Genomic DNA, 21,207 nt, shown 5'->3' on the forward strand with positions numbered 1-21,207 from the left:
GCCATATCTCTGAAACTATTGACTGTTTTGAATTGAGTTCTACACAACATATATCAAGAAATGTTTGCTCTTTCGTGTCATGCAGTCAGTTTGCCACAATATCTATCTGAATCTGAAATATTGCAGAAATATTTGATACATCAAAAAAATCATTAGAAATTTTTGTGTAGTACGGAAAAAAAGAGTCAGTCTTGTTTTTTCTTCAATGGAACGCTCCCTTGACTCTGTGAGAATGTTTTAGAGCAACATTTCCTCTTTCAAATGATAACAAAATTGCCTTCTGAATTGTATGATTCCAAAGATACTATCAATTGATTTTGTCTTGGCAATTTCTCTTTCTGCATAAGTAATTCATTCCCAAATCTGAGTCCTTTAGTCCCAGATCCTGTATTTGAAACTAAAGTAATTGTCCCGGGCCCTGGAATAGTGTCTTTTGTCCACCTGAGAAGGAAGAACCTGCTAATCCTCCTTTTGTCTACGCGGACTGCGGGCGGGCGTACTCTATTGAAATCGGCAGGCCTTTGTCCACGCGCAATTCCTATGCTAGCGTGGCAATGATTAGTGACGTTCACCAAAACAAAAGGATGAAAGACTTGACTGACGAACGAAAGCTGACCCTCTTTGAGGGACAAAATCAAAGCAGCTTCCCGCAGGACAGCGTCCAAGCGGAACAATGCAAGTGGAACCGCATAGACAATACACGCAGAGTCAATAGCATACACACGCGTGGTTTACCTATGAGACTTTTGATCCATACACATCTCGCAGAGGGTGCGCCCGCTGCGGATTTTCCCGATGTGAGAAAAATACATCTAGCTGAAAAATCATGTATTTACTCAAAATTTTCCAATGTAAGCATGCTCATATTTTTAGTGGAAACGATGGCTATGCTAATCAGCTACCAGTACATATCATTGGCAGTTGCTTGGTGTAACACATTACGGTACCACAAGAACTTTAATGATCAATGCTTTTCTCGCTGTTCTTAGTCGCCGATCGGCGACCATGGCACGTCAGGACTAAGGTCGCCGTTCGGCGACCATGGCACGTTAAGAGTTAAGTGTAATGTGTTAATCTATCAGTGGCTTATATGCCTCTCTAGGTGCAAATCATTCACATTAAGAAGTGTTAAAAGTGTCATGAAACAGAGCCTCTCCAGATTTTATGCTGGTCATTAGATACTTTTATTAGGGCTTGTCAAAAATTAAGAAAGCTGCAAGGTATTTGTATGGTTTCCAGCCATATTTCTTGCCACGTGATATACATTTAGAAAAAAAGAAAACGAAAGAAATTTCTGTGTACACATTGCCAAAAATACAAGCAAACTATGTGAAGTTATTAATTCCTTGTCAGTTCATGCCTGTTGTTTCTGCAGAGGACCGCCCATGCATAGATACATCATCAAACTCATAGATCCCTCTGGGATTTGAACCCGGGACCCTGCATGCATGAGTCAGATGATACCAACCACTAAGCCAGCTCACCTCCCCTCAGTGACAGAAGTGTTGCTGTTTGTGTTGTGAGGTTGCCAGGCATCAAACCTTCAAAAGGCTGTAGCCTTAGACATAGAAGGTGGTGCTCCATTGAGGCTTTTTGATGCGGTTAAGCCGCATCTCTGTACAGCTCGTGAATCACTGCTGCCGGAGAAGCAATCTTGGCAGCATCCCGAGGGAATACATCCCCGGCCTCTTGATCAGGATGAAATCTGATTGCCTGGTGAATAATAACATCATCCAATTTACACAGATCACGAGTCGTAAGGAGACAGAAAAGGAAGGAGAGAAGAGTCTCGACAGTGAGAGTTGCCCCCAATTTTTTTTCCCAATCTTTCTTTCTCCTCCGTCTGAGGATATCAATGTTTTGAAACATTTACTCACAGTGTGTTCCAGAATGTGACTTCTTTGTATAAACCCCCGCAAACCACTTCCAAGGATTAGCGCGCATCCACTCCAATTAAGTTCTGACACCAGCCCCTGAGGAAAATTTATTAGTAGATCGAGATGCAAATTTCCTACTGTCAAGAGAGGTTTGGTGACCCTCACACTGATGAGAACCACTTCTTACTGACAGTAGCACAAAGAAGAAGAAGAAGAAGAAGAAGAAAGCTCACCAAGACGGGGGAGATAAACAGGGTGAAAACTTGGAAGATAGTTTATGCCACATCCTTCACCTTGTTTATTCACAAACCACTCCGTGAGTGTCTTCCTCTCCCTTGTCCTCTCCGTCTTCTTTTTTTTTTTTTTTTTCATTCTTCTTTTTTTGAAGCAGAGACAAGCTGTCCTTTGCTTGTTGTCGTTTCTGTCTAGCGCAGTATTTCTGATGGAACGTAATTGGATTGAGGTTGCTGGATGGGTAGACGGCGGAGTTTGAGTCACGCGTGCGCAGGCCCACAGTGACGTAAACAACGGTGAGCACAGGAGATGATACAGTTTGATGACAGACCAATGAAGCAAATTTAATATGGAGACCTTGTTTGCAATCAGTGAAGATGATTTTTCTCAAATGTTTCTCATTTTGAAATGACTTTACAAGGTCCTCGTGTGTAGGACATTGTCTTGATTTCCTATTGGAAGGAAGTTACTGTCGTGTTTAACTCTGTTCCTTTTCATTTCTGGAAGTGATTTTCTCCAAACATGTTAATTGCAGAAAGAAAGATTTTTTTTTTTTCAATTTTTTCATTTATTTTTTTTGAATGCATTAACATGGAAACCTTGTGGTCATTCCTTTCTGTTTCATGTCTTTTATGTAGCATGAGAATTATGACAAACAGGTCATGTCTCATGAAGCTTTTTTTTTCCCCCTGGATGTGTATCAACACAGCATTATCCTTTCTTGACATCTGTTATGATCTGGTATGAGAACAGGACTTTGTCACTATTTTTCTCAAACTGTCACCATGGTTTAGTAAGAAAATTTATTTTCATGTTTAATACTGTTTGAAGTGTCTTACATTGTCCTCATGATGCTTTCTTATCATTATCACCATCATCATTATCATTATCATTACCAACATCTTTGAGCACTGTCAGTTGCAACGGATGTTTCTGATCAATGGCACTCAGCATTGTGATGAATGTAATTGACCTTAAATTAAATTTCCTAAATCTCCTTTCTTTCTTTAAATGGATGTCATGTCTACATACTATAATGAGACTGTTTATCATTAATTATATTTCACTTCTAAAGGACATTATTGTTGTACATAATAGGAGGGGACACTGTAGATGTTGGGTTTTAGTGATTCAAGAAATATTGCAGGGGAAGGATTCTCAATATTGAGATAATTTTTCCTTAAAATCAGTGACAAACAGTCATCCTCTGATCCTCAAATATGAAACAAAATGTCAGTCAGGATATATTAGAGGAAAGCGTAAAATCTGTCGTTAATTTCCAAGGGTCAGATGGAACGCTTGTTATGATGTAAAGGGCTGGTTCGGACAAGGAAATGGCCTAATTTTTCTGTTTGTTAGTGCCGCGACACAAGAAGGCCAGGATCAGTGTCTGTGGACCAACAGTCAAAGGGATCTGGAATCTTATCTCTGACCAGCCTCATGATTGGTCATCCAGAGTAGTATGGTTATAAGCCCGGTGGTTGTCTGATGGAAATAGCTGAAATGCATTGACCTCCATGCAAACGGTCAACTCCATTTAGCAATCACCTGTACACACACTCACGCCACGCACAAACCCTCAAAGGATGCGTCAAGGAAACTGGACACATTCCATTATCTATTTCTCAAAAAAACTCTTTCTCTCTTTTCCATTAATTTGACCCTTTGAAATTGAAAACCATCAAAAATAACATTTAAATTAAGTTTTGTTAGTAAAAGAAAAGATGCTTCACATAGTGTATAGGTGCATACACAACAATTGATGGGATGTGTAAAAATTATCCATTTTCCCCCATTAGAATAGTGTGAAGTACATTCGCCTATGATATAAATTTAATGATATGAAATAAAGCCTGGGAATGTGTTGACATTTGAAACTTGTTAGGTTTTTATGAAGTACAAATTTGTTTGTACTATGTACAGCATTTTACATTAAATTTCTGTACATTCAAATATCTATAGCTCTAATCTCTTGTGCACAAGACTACCACTAAGACTTCAAAAGTTCAGAATATTGCATTACACCATGGGATATTTCCAGTGATGATATCACTAGTCCTCACCCCTACACCTTTTAAACACCTATTTTTATGTGTGGTGATATCAACATTCCCCCTCATTGAAGAGTACTTTATTAGTATCATGTAATGTACTTGTACAACACCCAAAACAAACTTGCTGTGTTTATCTTACATTAAATGCCCATTTATTTGCACTTACAATTGATATATCAGTGAAACATCATTGTGTTACACTCCAATATCTTTCCTAGCACAAGGCCTCTTTATTATTTACAGATTCAGCGTGATGAATTGTTTGTGAATGGTTGATTGCATCCCAGTTATTGTTAAAGGACAAGTTCACCTTTATAAACATAAGGATTGAGAGAATGTAGCAATATTAGTAGAACACATCATTGAAAGTTTGAGGAAAATCAGACAATCCGTTCAAAAGTTATGAATTTTTAAAATTTTTGTGCAGCAACCGCTGGATGAGAAGACTACTGCAGTGTATGAATAACTTGCGTACAACATTATATAAGGAAAATATAAAGAGAATTTCACAAAATTCCATCTTTTGAAAAAAGTACACATTCCCCTGACTCTTTACCGACAAATGTTATGGGCAATATTATTCCCCCTGCCTTTAGAAAGAGGCAAGTCAAGAGCTCTTTTATTATGCGAAAAAAGTGAAAATATGTTGAATTTTCTTTTACATTTTCTTTATACTGTTGTACGCATATGACTCACAAGCTGTAGTAGTCTCCTCATCCAGCGGTTCCAACACAAAAATTTTAAAAATTCATAACTTTTGCATCGATTGTCCAATTTTCCTCAAACTTTCACTGATGTGTTCTACTAATATTGTTGCATTCTCTCAATCCTTATGTTTATGAAGGTGAACTTGTCCTTTAAAGGTGACTTACTCTATTCTTCAAAAGAACACGTTGTATAGCATGTGGTGTTTCTGCAGTGGAATCTGGTGAATTTTTGACAGTCATTGTCACCCAGTCAATTGATGACGTTAACAATCAAGGTTGGTTTTTCTCATCCTCTTCACCCCCCCCCCCCCCCCCCTCAATGTTCATGTACACAGCTTGACAGGTACATGTATGGACAGGGAAATGCGAAGTCACTGTGGCTTAAATGGGTCCAAAGATCATTGGGCTGTATGGAAACTGGCACGCGAGCCTATTGTTTCCAGTTACGTGTGCATATTCTGCATCAGCTGGAGTGGTCTTTGGTGGTTTCTGTAATCTTCTTTAACACTCATTCAGTGTGCTTTGAGAGCTTTAGTCGTGTTTCCTTTACCTTATCACAATAGGCAGAGTTAAGTGTTCTTCTTGGACAGAACTGTCAAAAGTCTGACACAAGCATTGGTGATCTTTCCTGTTCTTTGCAATGAAAAGGAATGTTTGGAATGTTTATGTTGCAAGTATGTACTGAGCATTTGCGAGAAGGGCTGTTTTACACCAGGAAATTAATGCGACCTTGTCGATCGTTGCAATTTTGTTAGCCTGTGGAATGAATCACGTAACTTGTGCTGTATTAGATGGTGCGATAATCAAAGGTGAGTTTGTGACGTGCTTTCGGCTTTGTGGAAATCTGTGTGAATACACGATCTCCGACTGTGGGAAGCTCTTATAAAGTCATTTGGGCAGTGATATCTGGGTTTTTGTCACTGCATGTTTTTATTCATTTTACATTGACTATGTTCGTCAAAGTTTTGAGGAAAAATTCTTTGGATTAAGTTCTTTTTTTGTCTTTTTGAATATTTTATGACAAGTCTAGGCTTACTATGTTAAATGTTCTATCAGTCCCTTGACCTACTCGTAACACAAGAGACAGAATGATAAGAAAGACATCTTAAATAGTGTGTACCAGTTACCCATGTTGTTTTATTAATAACCATTTCCAACTTTCGGTCATTTTGAGCAGTAAATTTGGTGTTTGTTGTTGGACAGTAGCATTTTGTTTTTCATTTTGCTTTGCTGATTATATATGAATCCCCATTTTTTTCTTTTTTTTTATAGAATATCAGTGAGCAAAATAATAATACAGTGAAGCTCATGTTTGCTAAAACTATACTTGTACCTCAAACTTTTTTTTTTGTATAGATATGTTAGAGTGCCCTTTTGTTTAAAAAAAAAAATCAAATGGTAATGATGTTTACGTCAGTTTATTTGTCTTACTCTACACTTTTTGATGATTTCTTCATGCATATGAATTGGAAAAAAGAAATAATGAAACTTTGCAGCAGCTTTGTATCTTTTTTGTAATTTATCAAAACCCTTCTCCATTGTCATTCCGCACTATTTTTTTTTTTGTGTGTTGTCTTCTGGTTCCCCCATGAATGACTAAGATATTTTATGTAGATATAAGAACATGCACTGGCGTTATGACCACGGATGTAAAGCTTAGAATGTCAATTTTCTTGCTTTAGGTCAGGTAAGTTCCAATTGTGCTTAATTTGAAATTATAATCACATTCAGTGCAGTGCAAATGACAGTATCTATGTTGAATGAGAGCTAATGTAAATCGGGTCGTCCTGACAGTTTTGCGAGTGGTTAAATTTGCGAAACACACCCAACCTGAGAAATTGGTGAAAATAAAAACCCTGCAAAATATATGGTGTATACAGTATTATGTCTTGAAATAGCCAATTTCAAGCTTCATTCAGAGATATTAATTCCCTTGTGTTTATTTATATGCATGTGTGTGTGTAGGCAACATCGTTTGGCTAGACCCCCATTCGGCAGCCAGGGCCCTGCTTGGGATGAGCAAGCCGCGGGAGGGCTACTTCCGGCTGGGACTGAAGAATCTGGCCCAATGCAGACACCTGATCGATGAGGACCAAGACCCGTTGGACAGGGCCGAGACAGATGGGAAACTTGCGGCAGAGCAGGAGCACAGCGGGGAGGGAGACCAGGAACCAGAGCCCATGGAGGAGGGTGGAGGTAGGATGGCTGTAGACGGTGTTATACCCCCCAAACTATTAAATACCCTGTCGTGTGGGGACATCATGGAGTGGGAAGCCTGGCCCAGTGTGGATATATTTGAGAATCCCTGTATCAAATCTTGTACAGCTTTATTGTCAATCTCTGTGTGAGTACACGCACGGCTGATAAATCTCGACTGCTGTCGATGTTACCGATGAGCTTACGCTTAATAGATGCACATATTTGCTGACTGCTGCTTTAGAGTGAAAGTACCCCGGTGGGCAGGGAATGAATTTGGCCAAGAATGAATCCCAATGCTACCACCAGGTCTTTAACCCGTTGAGGGCGAGTCCCGAGTATAATCTGGCAGGTGTCTATGGGAAATGTGTGTCGTAGCAAAATCAGCCTGTTCTCAACGGGTTAATGTGCCCAAATTAGCATGATAACTTCTGGCATGCTAGCTATATGTGTGTGTTTGAAAATTCATTTTAACACAATATGAGAAAATTACGATCAAGTGAAATACCCCTGAATTATATGATATATGGTGTCCTTTGGGAACTTGGGATTTGTCATTTTGGTCCTGTGAACTATTGCTGCACAGGCATATAACAATTATTTGTCATAGTAGATAATGCTAAGACAGTCATGTTTCTAGCTTCTTTAATAACCTACAATGTAATTTTGTCGAAATATCATTTTCAGGTGAAATATCATTTCCAGCCGTAAGTCTTGGCAATGCACGAGTGATCTCATGACTCTTGAAAGCTCTTGATGAACTTCCTCTCTCCACAATTATTTCATTCAAACTTTGATTTCTATAGGCAGCAGACCCTCCCCCCCCCCCCTTCTCATTACATAAATATGTGCTGGTATTCTGAGTTGCACAACTTGTCTTGGCACACGAAATGGTAAAGCTGCCGTTGAGCACCAAACTTTTTGAGCACCAGACTTCACTGTTTGAACTGTAACCTTCCACTCACCCCTGTCCAACATGTGGTGTCACAAGTAGCGGTATTATGATTTGCACTGTCATCTGAACTTTGCACATTAGGGGAAACAAATGTAAACATACTTTTTAACACTGCTTTACATGGTAACTGTATGTTTTGCCTTTTGTGCCTTCTTCTTCTTGGCACATGTCATCAAAACGGATGATGTCTGTTTTTTAGGAGCACAGTGAATACTTTTTGGCTATTTGTTTTGTGCATTCTTGCCAGCAGGATATCATGAAAATTAAATTAAACCCTTGCACACATTCACAAATATGACTTTGCAGAGAGTATTATGTGGATGTCAGTTTAAAATCTGCTCTGATCATGCCTTTTATGTTTCCATGTGCATATTCCACTCTTTATCTACTTTCTCTTAATAACAGATTCTCTATTTGTACATGTTCTTCCCATTTGTGTCAGGGTGCCCTTTGATTTTTCTTTGTTTCATCAAACTTTTTATTTCCAAGTAAATCGCAATTCTTACTGGAAGAGTTTTTGGGTCGTAGCTGTGTATATCTCCATTCATGTGTTGAGAAATAACCAGCTTGAAACATTTTCACTGTTGATGTGCATCTATTATCATTTCCATTTGTGTGTGTGTGTCTATGGCTAGATGACGACGATGACACGTTCAATCTGGTCAGCGACCGGGAGACGGGCGAGAAGGTGCGACCGTCCCAGAGAATAATCCCAACTACCACATCAACCTCACAATCACATTCCAACTTTGGTGAGTTTGGCACTGCCCAGCAGGAGTGAAAATGGTGCTGTCATGGTACAGTAGAAGGGGTACTGGCAAAGGTCGTGGTAGTGTTAACGATGGTGGTGTTTGTAATGGACATACTGTATACGCCAAATATTTCGTGAGGTTTTTATTTTCGCGTATTTCTCGAGTCGGATGCTATTCGCAAAATTAAAGACACGCAAAAATATTGACTCTGTACACGCGTACATTTCTCCTTTCAGCGCAGGACTCCGAATTTAACCACTCGCGAAATCGTCGGGAATTCCCAATTCGCGAAAATTTAGACTCACGAAATATATGGCGTATACTGTATAATTATATCGGTGATGCATGTAGAATTATATTAGTTGGTGGTATGTGGCAGTTGCAGTGGTTGTGATGGATATGGATATTGTGGTAGTACATTATAATTAAGGTATACGTGTGTCAGTGGTTGCAATGTGGTGATGGTGGCATTGACTGCTGTTGTGGCAAGGAGATAGAGATGTGGGTGAAAAAAAAATATACACACTATTTTTAAATTGAGAATGAAGAATTTCACTGAAGTAGGCAGCTGAGCATTCCTCTGTAAAGGTGAAGTTGCATTCACCCTTCCAAATCCTGCTTTTGTTTGTCTCCCTCCCAGGCTCAAGGACGGAGCGAGAGGAGGGCATGGAGGGGGTCCAGCTTGCAGACGAGGACCTGGGACCAGTGGACATCACTCAGGACCAGGCCCTCCGGATAGGCCTACCACACCCCAGCGCCCAGGAACTCCTTCTGAGATATGCCACCATAGGTATACACACTCACTGTTTTGGGGGTGTAGGGGTGTGAGATTGTAAGAGCTTTTAGATCCTATAATACCTACACTAGTTACTGTATTCATATGTTTGTCATGAAGGTATTGTGTTGCTGGGATGCTTGGGAAGTTGTAATGAAATATATGTACAATTGTATGTCTTACCCTTTGCCCTATATATGGTGACTAGAAAGCTTTGAAGTCCAGAGACAGTTTTAGTAGATATGATAATAGGAGGGAAAAAAATGTAGTAAACTTGTTCTAGTTCTGTGATGAGATAATTCTTACTTATTGTGGGTCCTTTTAATCAAAATGAATTTGAAAGATACCGGAAGTCAGTTATTACTTGCGAGTGACACACTCAAATCATTATGGGGAAAGGGTATCAGGTTATTATAGATTCATTTTTTATGTCTCGTACAATTTGTCTTTCAGAAGATTTCACTCGGACTTACTAGTACTACGTAACCTACGCACAAATTGTAAAATGCAATTTGTCTCATAATTGTTTAATAATAAACTGAAAGCTACAAGAGAAGTGATGAATTGATTGTCCATCATCACACTGTCAATTCTCATTCCCAAAGCATAATTGATGTAAATGTTTGATGACATTAATGAGTTTCACAGGATTTTTTTTCTTCAAAATAATGAATTCTTGCATCAAGTTGCTTCTATTGCAACTGATTGACAAATTGCCCTTCATCGACTTATATGAGCACCGATCATCCAACGTTTACTAATATCCATCTTAAAAAATGATAGGCATACATACTCAGGATGAACCAGTACCTGCTGCACGCTACAAGGATAACGACCAGAATTGGCAGTGGGGCGGAGCCTCTGTGGTCTGGTGGATATGACGCCTGTCTGGTAGTCAGAAGATGATTTTTTTATTTTTACTATGTTTTTATTCAATGGTAGTAATTGTCCCATCTCATGCTCTGTTCTCTCCATGCAGATGACAGGAAGGAACGAGGAGCGTACAGACACAGTCAGTATTACATCAAGTACGGCAATCCAAACTTTGGCGGGATGAAGGGCCTTATCAGCGAGTCAATGTGAGTAGCCTGCCTCTAGCTTAAACAAGCCCAATGACTGGAGATGTTTTTTACTTTGACTGGGTGGGGGGGGGGGGGGGGGGGGCGGGGATAAATGCTTCACCAATTCACACTACATCTTTGTACTTGCACGCATTTGTATCCTTATCCTTTCCTTCTGTGAGATGAATGAAATAACTTGCATGCAATATAACCTGTTGAGGATGGACTGATTTTGCTACAACACGCATTTCACATAGACACCTGCCCGAGTATACATGGGACTCATCCTCAACAGGTTAAAGCTTCCATTACATTTTCTCTTCTTTTTTTTTTCAATTTGAGATAACGCTTGAGAAGTAAAGTACCTTGCTGTAGTAGTTTGTTGTGGAAGTTTTCATGGATATCTGTGATGATACTCAATTATGTTCTTGTCTATCCGCCCTGAAACTTGCTTTATTGGTACTTTATGAGTAAAAAACAAACAAACATTTAACAAACAAACAAAGCCTCAAAGAGCTGTGTTTCGTAGAAGTATCCTCTGAAGATCTGGCACTTGATCCACGTTACGCTGGTTGGTCTCGTCTGAAAGACTAGAATCATCAAAGGGGTATCATCATCTTAACCTGCGACCGACCGATGACGTAAGGCGCTGTATTCCCGCCTGATGAGATTACTGGCACAGGAAAGCAAGACATCACTGTCACCTCCTTCACAAGTGCATAATTTAGGGAAAGTAGATTGACAAGACTCTGACAGCTGCTGCGGTCCCTCAGACTTGGCTCAGAGAATTTATTGATTCCTTTCCTCCTCGTCTCAAGGAAGACAAACAATATTTCTTTGTTGGTTTTGTTGTTGTGGTTATCTCTTCCTCTCTCTCTCACTCTCCACCCAATACGAGTCAATTTTTTTTTCTTTCAATTTCCTGATATTTGGAGTAAGGGTGACCTTTTGAGAATACTGTGCAGTAACCGGGCAATACCCCTCCCAGTGTCAGCACTAATGATTGTGATGGTAGGGCGGCAAATGGACATGACTCGTGAGTCTCTTTCCCCCCCTCGAGAAAACCAGAAGATGTCCCAAAAGTCTTGATGATTTGTGCAGAAAATGGGCCTCACTCTATCTCTCTCTCTTTCCCTTCTCCTCCCCCTCCTTTTCTTTCTCCTCCTTTCCTTTCTTCCTCTCTCTTTTTCTACAGCTGATCCCTTTTAGTCCAATATAACTCAAATTGACTGCCTACATTCTCATGATGGGTTTCTGAAACTCTGAATGAGGGGATCACCATGGGGAATGTAGAACAAAAGGAAATGTGTGCCAAGGCCAGCTTGGATGCCAACAATATGGAAAAGAGGTTTCTGCCTCAAGGGTACCATATCTTTATTATTCAGTTTGAAGATTGTCCATTTCAAAGTGTCCGTTTCAAGTGTCAATTTTAAAGTGTCTGTTTTAAAGTATCTGTTTTAAAGTGTCCATTTTGTGGGCGGTGTTATCAGGGGGGCGTTTCATCAACGAGTTCGTCGGAGGTTTTCACCGACAAATTTGCTATCAGCCAATCAGACGCAAGGATTCACACTGACAACTGTTAAAAGCTAATGAAATCCTTGGTCTGATTGGCTGATAGCAAATTTGTCGGTGAAAAGTCCGACGAACTCGTTGATGAAACGCCCCCCTGGTCATTCTGGGTGTGAGTATTTGGAATGTAGGGAGAAGAAGACCCCCACAAAGTTTTGTAATAAGTAGCTATTGGGAATCATTGTCATTTTCAGCGTGGACAAGGAACAGGTTTTATATTTGTGAATGATGCTTATGTCAAATTTGACACCGAAATACTGACTTTCTGTCACTGTTTTGCAGATCAACTGTATTGTCTTTTGTTGGTATGGTGTTGGACAGTGCACTTGTTTTGTGTTGTTAAGAAGAAAATGAGAAGAGGCCTATTTCTGATGCGAGGGGAATTGAAACCTGCAGCAGTCTCTATGTGATAGAAATATTGAGCAATGACAAGCATTTGCCATGCATCAGTGACAAATAATGATAAACAAAAGCAGTTTGTGCAATAACAAGAAAATATATGATCCTTCCAAACAATCTTGTCAGAAAGCAAATATACATTTATATAAATTATATATATAACTTGCTGTACACGCAAAAGGATATTCATTTCCTTTTGAGCTTCTGTAGCTGTAGATGCAAGCACTTAATTCAATTTGCAGATTTCTAGATGCATCGGTCATGCCGGATTCGAAACCGCTCAATTGAGTCTCCTCCAACGTAACATGCTAATTAGCCCCTGGAAGCACAAGTCCCAAGTGTGTGCACCCTGTGTTTCTGTGAATGAAAAATAAGAAACAGAAAGAAAAAAAAGCTAGGAATGTGTTACATAGGAGCTAGAATTTTGACTCGCAGAGGGCTAACATAATTTGACAGTTCGCTTCCGGGGTTTACGTAGGTAATGTGTGCACATGAGCTGCTACTTCTGATCGAATCAGGAAAGGGTATGCCCCCAGCTGGCGATGATCTAGTCCATATGGCCCACAGAAGCTAGTCTTGTCCCCCACCCCCCACCCCCCTCCCCCAACCCATTATCAGGACCTCTCCAAGTCTTGAATGGCTTCTTTCATAATTTGTGTGCTTGTTCTTTGGAAAGTAATATTTGTATTTAGTCCTGATTAGGAAGAAATTAGCATCGATGATATTCTTAATCATGGGGAATGCTATCAACCTCAAGTTTGTTTTGACGTGAAGAGTGTCTGTCCCTGGCTTGTATGACTTAGCAGGTAGCGTGACTAATAAAAAATGGATGACACGTACATCTCTTGAAACCACTTGTGGTATCGATTGTGGTGGACAATGGAATGGACAATCCCTTACCTGGAGGTTCAAAGAGAATCTCATTTCACAACTTTCACTGACCGCTTTAGGAGAAACCGGAGGGAGAAACTGAAACTGCTGATGCTCATCCACACTTTAGGATTCTAATGAGCTAAAGTCCAGCTGGCATTGACTTCATATACAGATTTGAACATCTCCAAATGTCTCAAGGACTAGAGTGGAAGACTACGGGATGTAGCGTGTGACTTCGTCAGTGGGGATGATGAGTGTTGGTTTCGATAGGCTTGCATTGTTATCTCAGTCACATCTTGAACGCTTCACCATCATGTGTCATTAGTTTGTCATGTGATATGGAATGTCTCACCGGTACTTCACATTCATCGACAAGTAAAACTTCACACTCAAACATTAAGAGATCAAACCTGCTGAGGCAATCTGTAGTATGAGGTGTCACACCAACTCAGTTCCAAAATGAAAACACAAACACACACAGACAAAAAAGACTCAGTTAAAAGCTGAAGTACATGTGCATTCTTTATTAAACGTTTTTCCTGTTGACTGCTCAGTCTGCATAGCGTGAACCATTATAAAAAAAAAATGTTGTTGTATAGATGCATTTGCTTGTGTGAATCCTCCATTATATGGGTGGTGTATGTGGATAAATTGAGGGGATTTTCTTTACAGCTATTCTTGGCTACTGCAGGGTCCCCAGAGAGCCGAGGGGGGGGGGGGGGGGGGGGGAGAGGGGGAACTCAGGGAGGTCTTTCCTTCTCAGGAAGAAGGGGATGATGGTGACTTGTAAGGGGATCAGTAGATGGCAGGATCGCAATGGAGATTGGAAGGCAGAGGAGGAGCAAAAGGATGGGAAGTGGGTTTTTTTTTTTTGGGGGGGGGGGGGCAGTTGCCATTTTTAAAAGTTGTGCAAAATGTCTGATGGACATGGGGAAGGGTCAGTATTACTCACATCCGGTGACTTGTCCTCTAAAACCCCCACAGAATTTGCTCCAATTGAGGTTTGATTTATTGCATTATTCATTAAATAGCTGCCAGATGGTGCATCTAAAACATCTTCAGATATTTCAAACGCAGTACTCAGCGACTCTCAAAGTTGGATCCTACATTAAGTGTGTACTGTTTGGCTTTGAATGAGGGTTAAAATGAGATTGCTATTTGAATAATAGTGAAATACAATGAAGTTGACGTGGGAATCATAAACATGGAACTAATTGAAATATCATCTGCTAGGCATATAGAGGACAAGTACACCTTCACATACATGAGGATTGAGAAAATGCAGCTATATCAGTAGAACACATCACTGAAAGTTTAAGGAAAATCAGACAATCTGTTCAAAAGTAATGAATATTGAAGCACAGTCACTGCTGGATGAGAAGACTACTGTAGTGTATAATGTCACATGCATAGAATGATATAAGGAAAATATAAAGAGAATGCCACTATTTTTTTTTTTTTTTTTTTTTTGAGAAGAACACATTCCCTCAACTCGCTGCTGACAGACACTGTACATATGTTAAGGGTAATATTATTCCCCCTGCCTTCCAAAAGAGGCATGTCAAGTGCTCTATTATTATGCGAGAAGAGTGAAAACATGTTGAATTTTCTTTATACTTGACTTTATACATGGCTGTGTTGTATAGAAGTACGCTATCTTATTACACTTTACCACATCAACTCATTACAAAATATAACTCCAGCAAACTAGTGCACCACTGTGCCAACCCATTACACTACATTCTTACTAAGATAAAGGTGTTTCACAGCACTACGTTAGGCAGTCCTCTCTAAGTGTTTTCTGCAGTTTCTCCCTCTTTCCTGTATCCAGAAGTATCCAAAAGTATCCAGAAGTATCCAGCAGTATCCAGCTGAGTGTCTGCAGATATGCTTTGACAGCTTTTGACTTCAGAAGCATTTTAGATCCTGTTTTGGAATAGATAGGTCTGTTGTTTGTAGTGTCATGAATGGATTGCCTCCGTGTCAGTTTCATTGTCAGCTACATGTCATTCCGGTGTATGGTGAGAATATTTTCCATCAATATTTTTGTCCACCTCTGCAGGAAGAAGAAGATCCGGCAGGGGAAGTACGTACCGGGCCAGGCCAGGAAGAGGAGGTACAGGGAAGACTCGGACGGGGAGCGGGAGGAGGAGAGGGAGGAGTGGCCGAGAAAGAGGAGGGTTCCCGGTAAGACTGAAAATCTGATGTTTTTTGTGAAATTTTATCGAAATACAGTCGAAGCTCCTGGCTCATTCACAGTTTGGGCACCAGAAATTTCTTTATATAGTAACAGACAAAGTTCTAATGGTACAATGGTATATCATTCATTTTTTAGTGGATTGACAGTCGAAATGGAGAAAATTTCCCCTAATTGTTTAAGAGTAGGCATGTGAAAGCATCAGCACAAATTTAAGTATGTGGGGCCGCTGCCATAATGATGTGTTCTATTTTCATTTCATCAATTTGATAGATCCTTATAATGGTTATAAGAATGTTCGTATTCACATGAGACTGTTGTCTAAAGCTTTGTTCTGCCAAGCTTCTTTAATTTGCGCAATAACTTGAGTGACAGGAAGAAAGTGAGATTTATGAATTTCGCAACATCTCTCTGTATCTCAAACTTTAATGTTTTTGTTTCACTTCCTTCTATACACAACTTTTAAAGACTTTATTATTTCTTGTACTTTACGAATCCATTATTGTTATCATTATCATCTTGACAAGTATATGATGGTAATTGTTACTGCTGGTATCATATTCATTATTGTCATCATTGCTATTTTCATCTTCATCAGCAGCAGCATCATTATGAGTATCACTGTTATCATATTTTGTCAGCAATGTTCCAAAATGTACAGATGGCTCCATATATGCAAACATAAGATCCATATTCTTTTTAGAAACCCCTCCCTACTCAGACAACAGAAAAAAAAATTCTCCAGCTCTGTGTTATGGCATTGGGACATGCGTAGAGATAGTGATGAAGGCCACTTGCGATCTTAAAGATTAAACACTCTTGGCATATCTTTATTCACACACTTTCCAGCTCCTATATCATTGGGGGGGGGGGGGGGGGGGGGGGGACATTGTGCAAAGATGATAACCATAAATCATACAGTTATTGGGTCCATGAAAAAAAAATATGGACTTCCTAGAGGCTCCCATTTCAAGGTATGGACATTTATCTCTTTTGACTTGTGACTCAGAAGCGTATTAAAAAGATATGACTAACTGATCTGTTGGACACTCAGCCTCGTTTGTCACGTCAACTTTGTCGGACAATTTTGTTTGTAAAGTTGACCTTCTGGCTCTTGCCTCAGGTAATAGTGGCAGACTGTGAGTTATGGAATTACTGTGTTTTTCCTTCTTTTCATGGTTGTTTTTGCATACATGAAGAATAAGATTGAAACCAAAATTGCTGTTAGCTGTTTTCACATCTATTAAAGTGATTATATTGCCTGTTTATGGACACATCCTTCCAAAATGATTTTGTTTTTCTCCTAGCAAATTCTCATGACCTTTTGTTGCTGCCCTTTGGGTAATGTTGGCTCATTTCTGATCTGGATGCCAGGCCATTAAAAACCAGGATGAATGATGACATGTTTACCAAATGAATCATTCAACTTGTGTGCTGCAATAAGCAGGATTCTGTTTGAAAACCACAGAGATACTTAATGAACTGTCTTCGAAAAGGATATGTCTTTGTGGCAATATGTCAATATGTTTGTTTATCTTCTGAGGACAACATTCCTATGTGAGCATTTCATTATTTTAATTGAATACCCTTTCAAGTAGTTCTTTTGGTGTACCATGTAAAGATAGAAAGCCATGTATGTATCATTGTGGGGGAAAAAAAATCCTCTCTTGTAAGCCTTTCAAATTGTTAATTGCAAAACATCTGCGAAGTGCACTTTCAGACAATCTATTTTCACTTGAAAGATGAGGTGGTATTTTCATGTAAGACCGGGTATCCCCCAAAGGATTCCATCCTGTTAGGGCTGGGAGACATCGCTAAGGACTCACAACAGAGAAAGACTACTAAATCAAGATTGTCGAAAGATAAAACCCTGTAAAGGGATTGAAATCTAATCTCCAGGTAGTGGGAGAGGAAACTGGATAAAGTCAAAACATGTGATGAACAGACTGCTCCATACAAAACAGAAAAAAAGAAAAAGTGGAGATTGCCGTAAATGAAGGTATGACGAAGAGAGGAAGCAATGTACAATCCTTCCTGTCATTCTTGACATCTTTTAATTGTTGCCATGCACTGCATGCTCAGTTCAAATCCTATTTGAGTTGGTATTGCCCCCCTGCTTGGCCAACTGGAACAGTGCTTGAGGCTACACCAATCCCTCCTGGCTTGCTTGACCCCCGCAGGCATCCCGTGCCCCTCTTTCAGCACTCTTCCTCCGATTTCCAAGCCAGGGCGGAGTGAGAGGGGACAGATAGGAGACTGTCCCCTCCAGCTAATGAGGCGACTTCTCGGGGGGTCCTTTTGCAAAGCAAGCGTGATGCTGATATAGGCCGCAAGTGTGGTATGAGTCACACACGAGACAGTGGGCTAGGAGTTAGGTTGTTGTCAAATTGGCCATGGCGCCAAGACGAGTTGGACCCATGGGTCTTATGTTGGGATGGTGATGTTGAAGGGGGGTGGGGTGATTTTTGGGTGAGATTGGTAACATGAAGAGTTTCTGGGCAGATTCATCTTTTAATGTCTATTTATAGGTCTGCAAGTAAATCCCCACTGTTTTTGCACAGCGTGTAAGTTTGAGAAGAGGAGACAAGTTGAATATTTTATCACTTTTGGTTTTTTTTTATAGACAATCTTCGTCTTTCCTTCCCTTTCCGTACTACCATTACCTTGGTACCACATGTCAACAATCTGTCTGCGATGCCTGGAAATGTTATTTACACATCTGCCACGAAAGACATCGCTCTATATTATATGACATTGATAATATACTGTGGTGTGAATTTAAAAGCAAACGCTTTGATTTGTGTCACTTTAAAATAAATGCAGTCAATGACCCACAGAAGACATTCACTTTCTGGAACTCAAAAGACTGAAAATGTCACAGCTGGTAACGCAACAAGGCTATTCAACACAGGAGGGCAGAGCACAACTACATATCATTATGTGCCTAGAGTAAGCCATGTAAACTAGCTGGCAATGTGTACAAGCAGAAATATGAGATTTCAATACCCTACCTTTGCCAGTGGTTCTATTTCTAGTGCACATTACCTCAAGAGCTTCTTTTGCATCAGTTTCGACAGTACTCTTATCTCATCTGTATTCCCTCTTGCGATCTGTAGGGCGTATGGAGAGGAGATTGGGTGAGCGGGAGACGGACAAGCAGCAGAATTCGCCCCCTCACTCCAACGATGAGCAAGACCAGGACTCCGGGGGCGAGGATCTGGTGGCAGAAGTCAGACATGCCCTGAGGGAGCGTGACGCGGGTCGCGATAAAGGAAAGATGTCTCGCCGAATGTATGCCGACGAGATCGAGGACGAAATCAAGAAGATCAGGTGAGCTAGTTGGGTGGGTGAGCCATTACGCATCCTTATGGCATCTGGCACTGTGCTTTCATGTACTGCTTCCTAAACCCATCGCATGTGGGAACTGCATGGGCAGCCATGCATCAGCCCTACAGGAAGTTGCAAAAATTTGAACAAATGGGATAACCCATTGAAGACTATTCCCGAGTATACTCAGGCAGGTGTCTGTGGGAAATATGTGTTATAGCAAAATCAGCTTGTCCTCAACGAGGTGAAGTAAAACCGAGCCCTAATGATCTTTTTAGATGAAGGTTTTAAAATGAGAGTGACAAAGTAGTGATTGTTCAGACTTTAATATGCATGGCAAGTTACGTCCAGTTGATCATCAATAAGCCATTAACAATCATACATAATTGAAAACTAAGAGCATATGTAGTCGTGTGACTCTGATGTAAAGTTCTTATCACATCATGTGTGGCGGGTTTGCTCAAAAGCCTACTCACGTGTCATCTGTTTGAATGTTGTCTCTTCCTTCGGTGCTCTATGTTCAAAATCAACTTCTTTCTGCGGACTATTTCTAGTTTCATATCTCTTCGAGACTCCCATTTCTTTTTACGTGATTGGAAGTTGATAATAAAGCTTCACACATTGGAGGCATACCTATTAACTTTTGCATTGACACCTATCTCAATAAATCTTTTGCATTTTTTGGCTGATAATACATGTCAGCAAACAGCAGAAACAGCTGTACGCTCTATCTGACAAACTGACACACAACTTCAAGTTTATAGTCAAAGTGTTTGCGCTCTGAAATGAGAATAACTTTTTGCAGGCAAATGACATGCTTTAAAAAATGAAAGAAAATCAGAGAGAGAGAGAACGGCCTCAATCAAGCTTAATAGGACAAGTCATGTAGTGAAGGGGTAAAACAAAGGCAAATTAGGTCAGGATGTTGTGGCGCTGCAGAATTGATCATAGAAAGAGAAAAGGGAGAAAAGTGGAGTAAGCTGCGGAGCGATCCGATAACAGGTGCAACGTCTGTAAGCCCATTTGGATTTGTCTGAGGTCACAGCTGAGGCGGGTTTAATCCTCCCAGATTCTTGTGCGTAATCTGTGAGCAGGAAGAATCACTCATACCCCATTCATACTGCTCGCGGGTTTCAGAGCGTCCTCGAGGAGGTCCGAAAGCCCAGTCTCAAAAAGGCGGTCTCTTTATCTGTTACCCCATTGAGGACGGGCTGGTTTTGCTACCACAAGCATTTCCCATAGACACTTGCCCGAGCATACTCGGGACTCATCTTCAACGGGTTAATACTGCTTTGACTGGTTTCGGCCAAATAGGCCCGACTGGTGCCATTCCCATGATAACCTAGTTCCCCTCTGATATACATTGCAGTCTTACATAACTGCTAAAATGTGATTGGGCATGAATGTGTTGTGCAGTCTTTACAGTTATCAGCGGCGATCAGTCACCACAGCTGGTTTGTTTAGGTTAGCTGGCGATGACCTTCAATGATAACTTCCGGGTCAGCAAAAAAGCGACTTCTCGAACCCCCTAGCATTTATACTGCAGCTGAGGCTATAGGAGGCTCTGAAACCACCCCCTGTAGATGGTTTTAGAACCTGACCTGACAGCATCTCCTTTTCTGAATCTTGTCTGTTTATACTGAGCTGAAAGGCTTCTCGTGGCTGCTATAGGAGACTTCAGAACCCAAACTTCAAAACCTCCTTTTGCTTTGTATAAACGGGGTATCACCCTCCCTTCTACACTGAGCATTTATACTATAGTATTTTCCCTCAGGCCACTATTTTTGTAACCTGACAATTTTTTGGCTTCTTAACGTTGTCGTGTGGTAATAGGTAGGTATAACAGAGGTAGAAGAAGTGTTTTTACATAGATTTTAGCAAGGCATTAACACAGCTACTGAATGCATCAAGATGTATTGTAAAGAACACAATCAAAGTTAGGAGGAGATGAAAAAAAAATGTGGCAGGAAATAGGAAGACAATTGTGAAAATGATTTATTATAACCATTGCCATACGACAGGAAGATATGAATGCAAGGAACAATTGTGAAGATGGATGAATTGTGTCAGATAGCTGTCAATTTTCCACCCATTAATTTTTGTCAAAGACACTTGCTCATCAAATGTGTGTGATGTGTTTTTATGCAAAGTTAAAATGAATCTAGAGCTTTGTACAAGATTTCATTCAAGCTCTGATTTGGAGTGAAATTGCAGATTCTGTAATATTTTCT

At 40.3% G+C, this 21,207-nt stretch overlaps 1 protein-coding gene across 1 annotated transcript in view; it reads left to right on the top strand.

The window, feature by feature from the left end:
• Positions 1–21,207, top strand: part of LOC139742183 (uncharacterized) — a 105,363-nt gene that overhangs the window by 76,619 nt on the left and 7,537 nt on the right. The window contains exons 5-10 of the mRNA XM_071652765.1: positions 6,838–7,068; positions 8,659–8,775; positions 9,416–9,565; positions 10,530–10,629; positions 15,515–15,639; positions 18,766–18,979. Coding sequence (XP_071508866.1) covers positions 6,838–7,068; positions 8,659–8,775; positions 9,416–9,565; positions 10,530–10,629; positions 15,515–15,639; positions 18,766–18,979 — 937 coding nt within the window. The remainder of the gene's footprint in view (positions 1–6,837; positions 7,069–8,658; positions 8,776–9,415; positions 9,566–10,529; positions 10,630–15,514; positions 15,640–18,765; positions 18,980–21,207) is intronic.

Source organism: Diadema antillarum, unplaced genomic scaffold (genome assembly GCF_040938485.1).
Source record: "Diadema antillarum isolate AM-2024a unplaced genomic scaffold, OU_Dant_1.0 scf00000032, whole genome shotgun sequence".
Taxonomy (NCBI): domain Eukaryota; kingdom Metazoa; phylum Echinodermata; class Echinoidea; order Diadematoida; family Diadematidae; genus Diadema; species Diadema antillarum.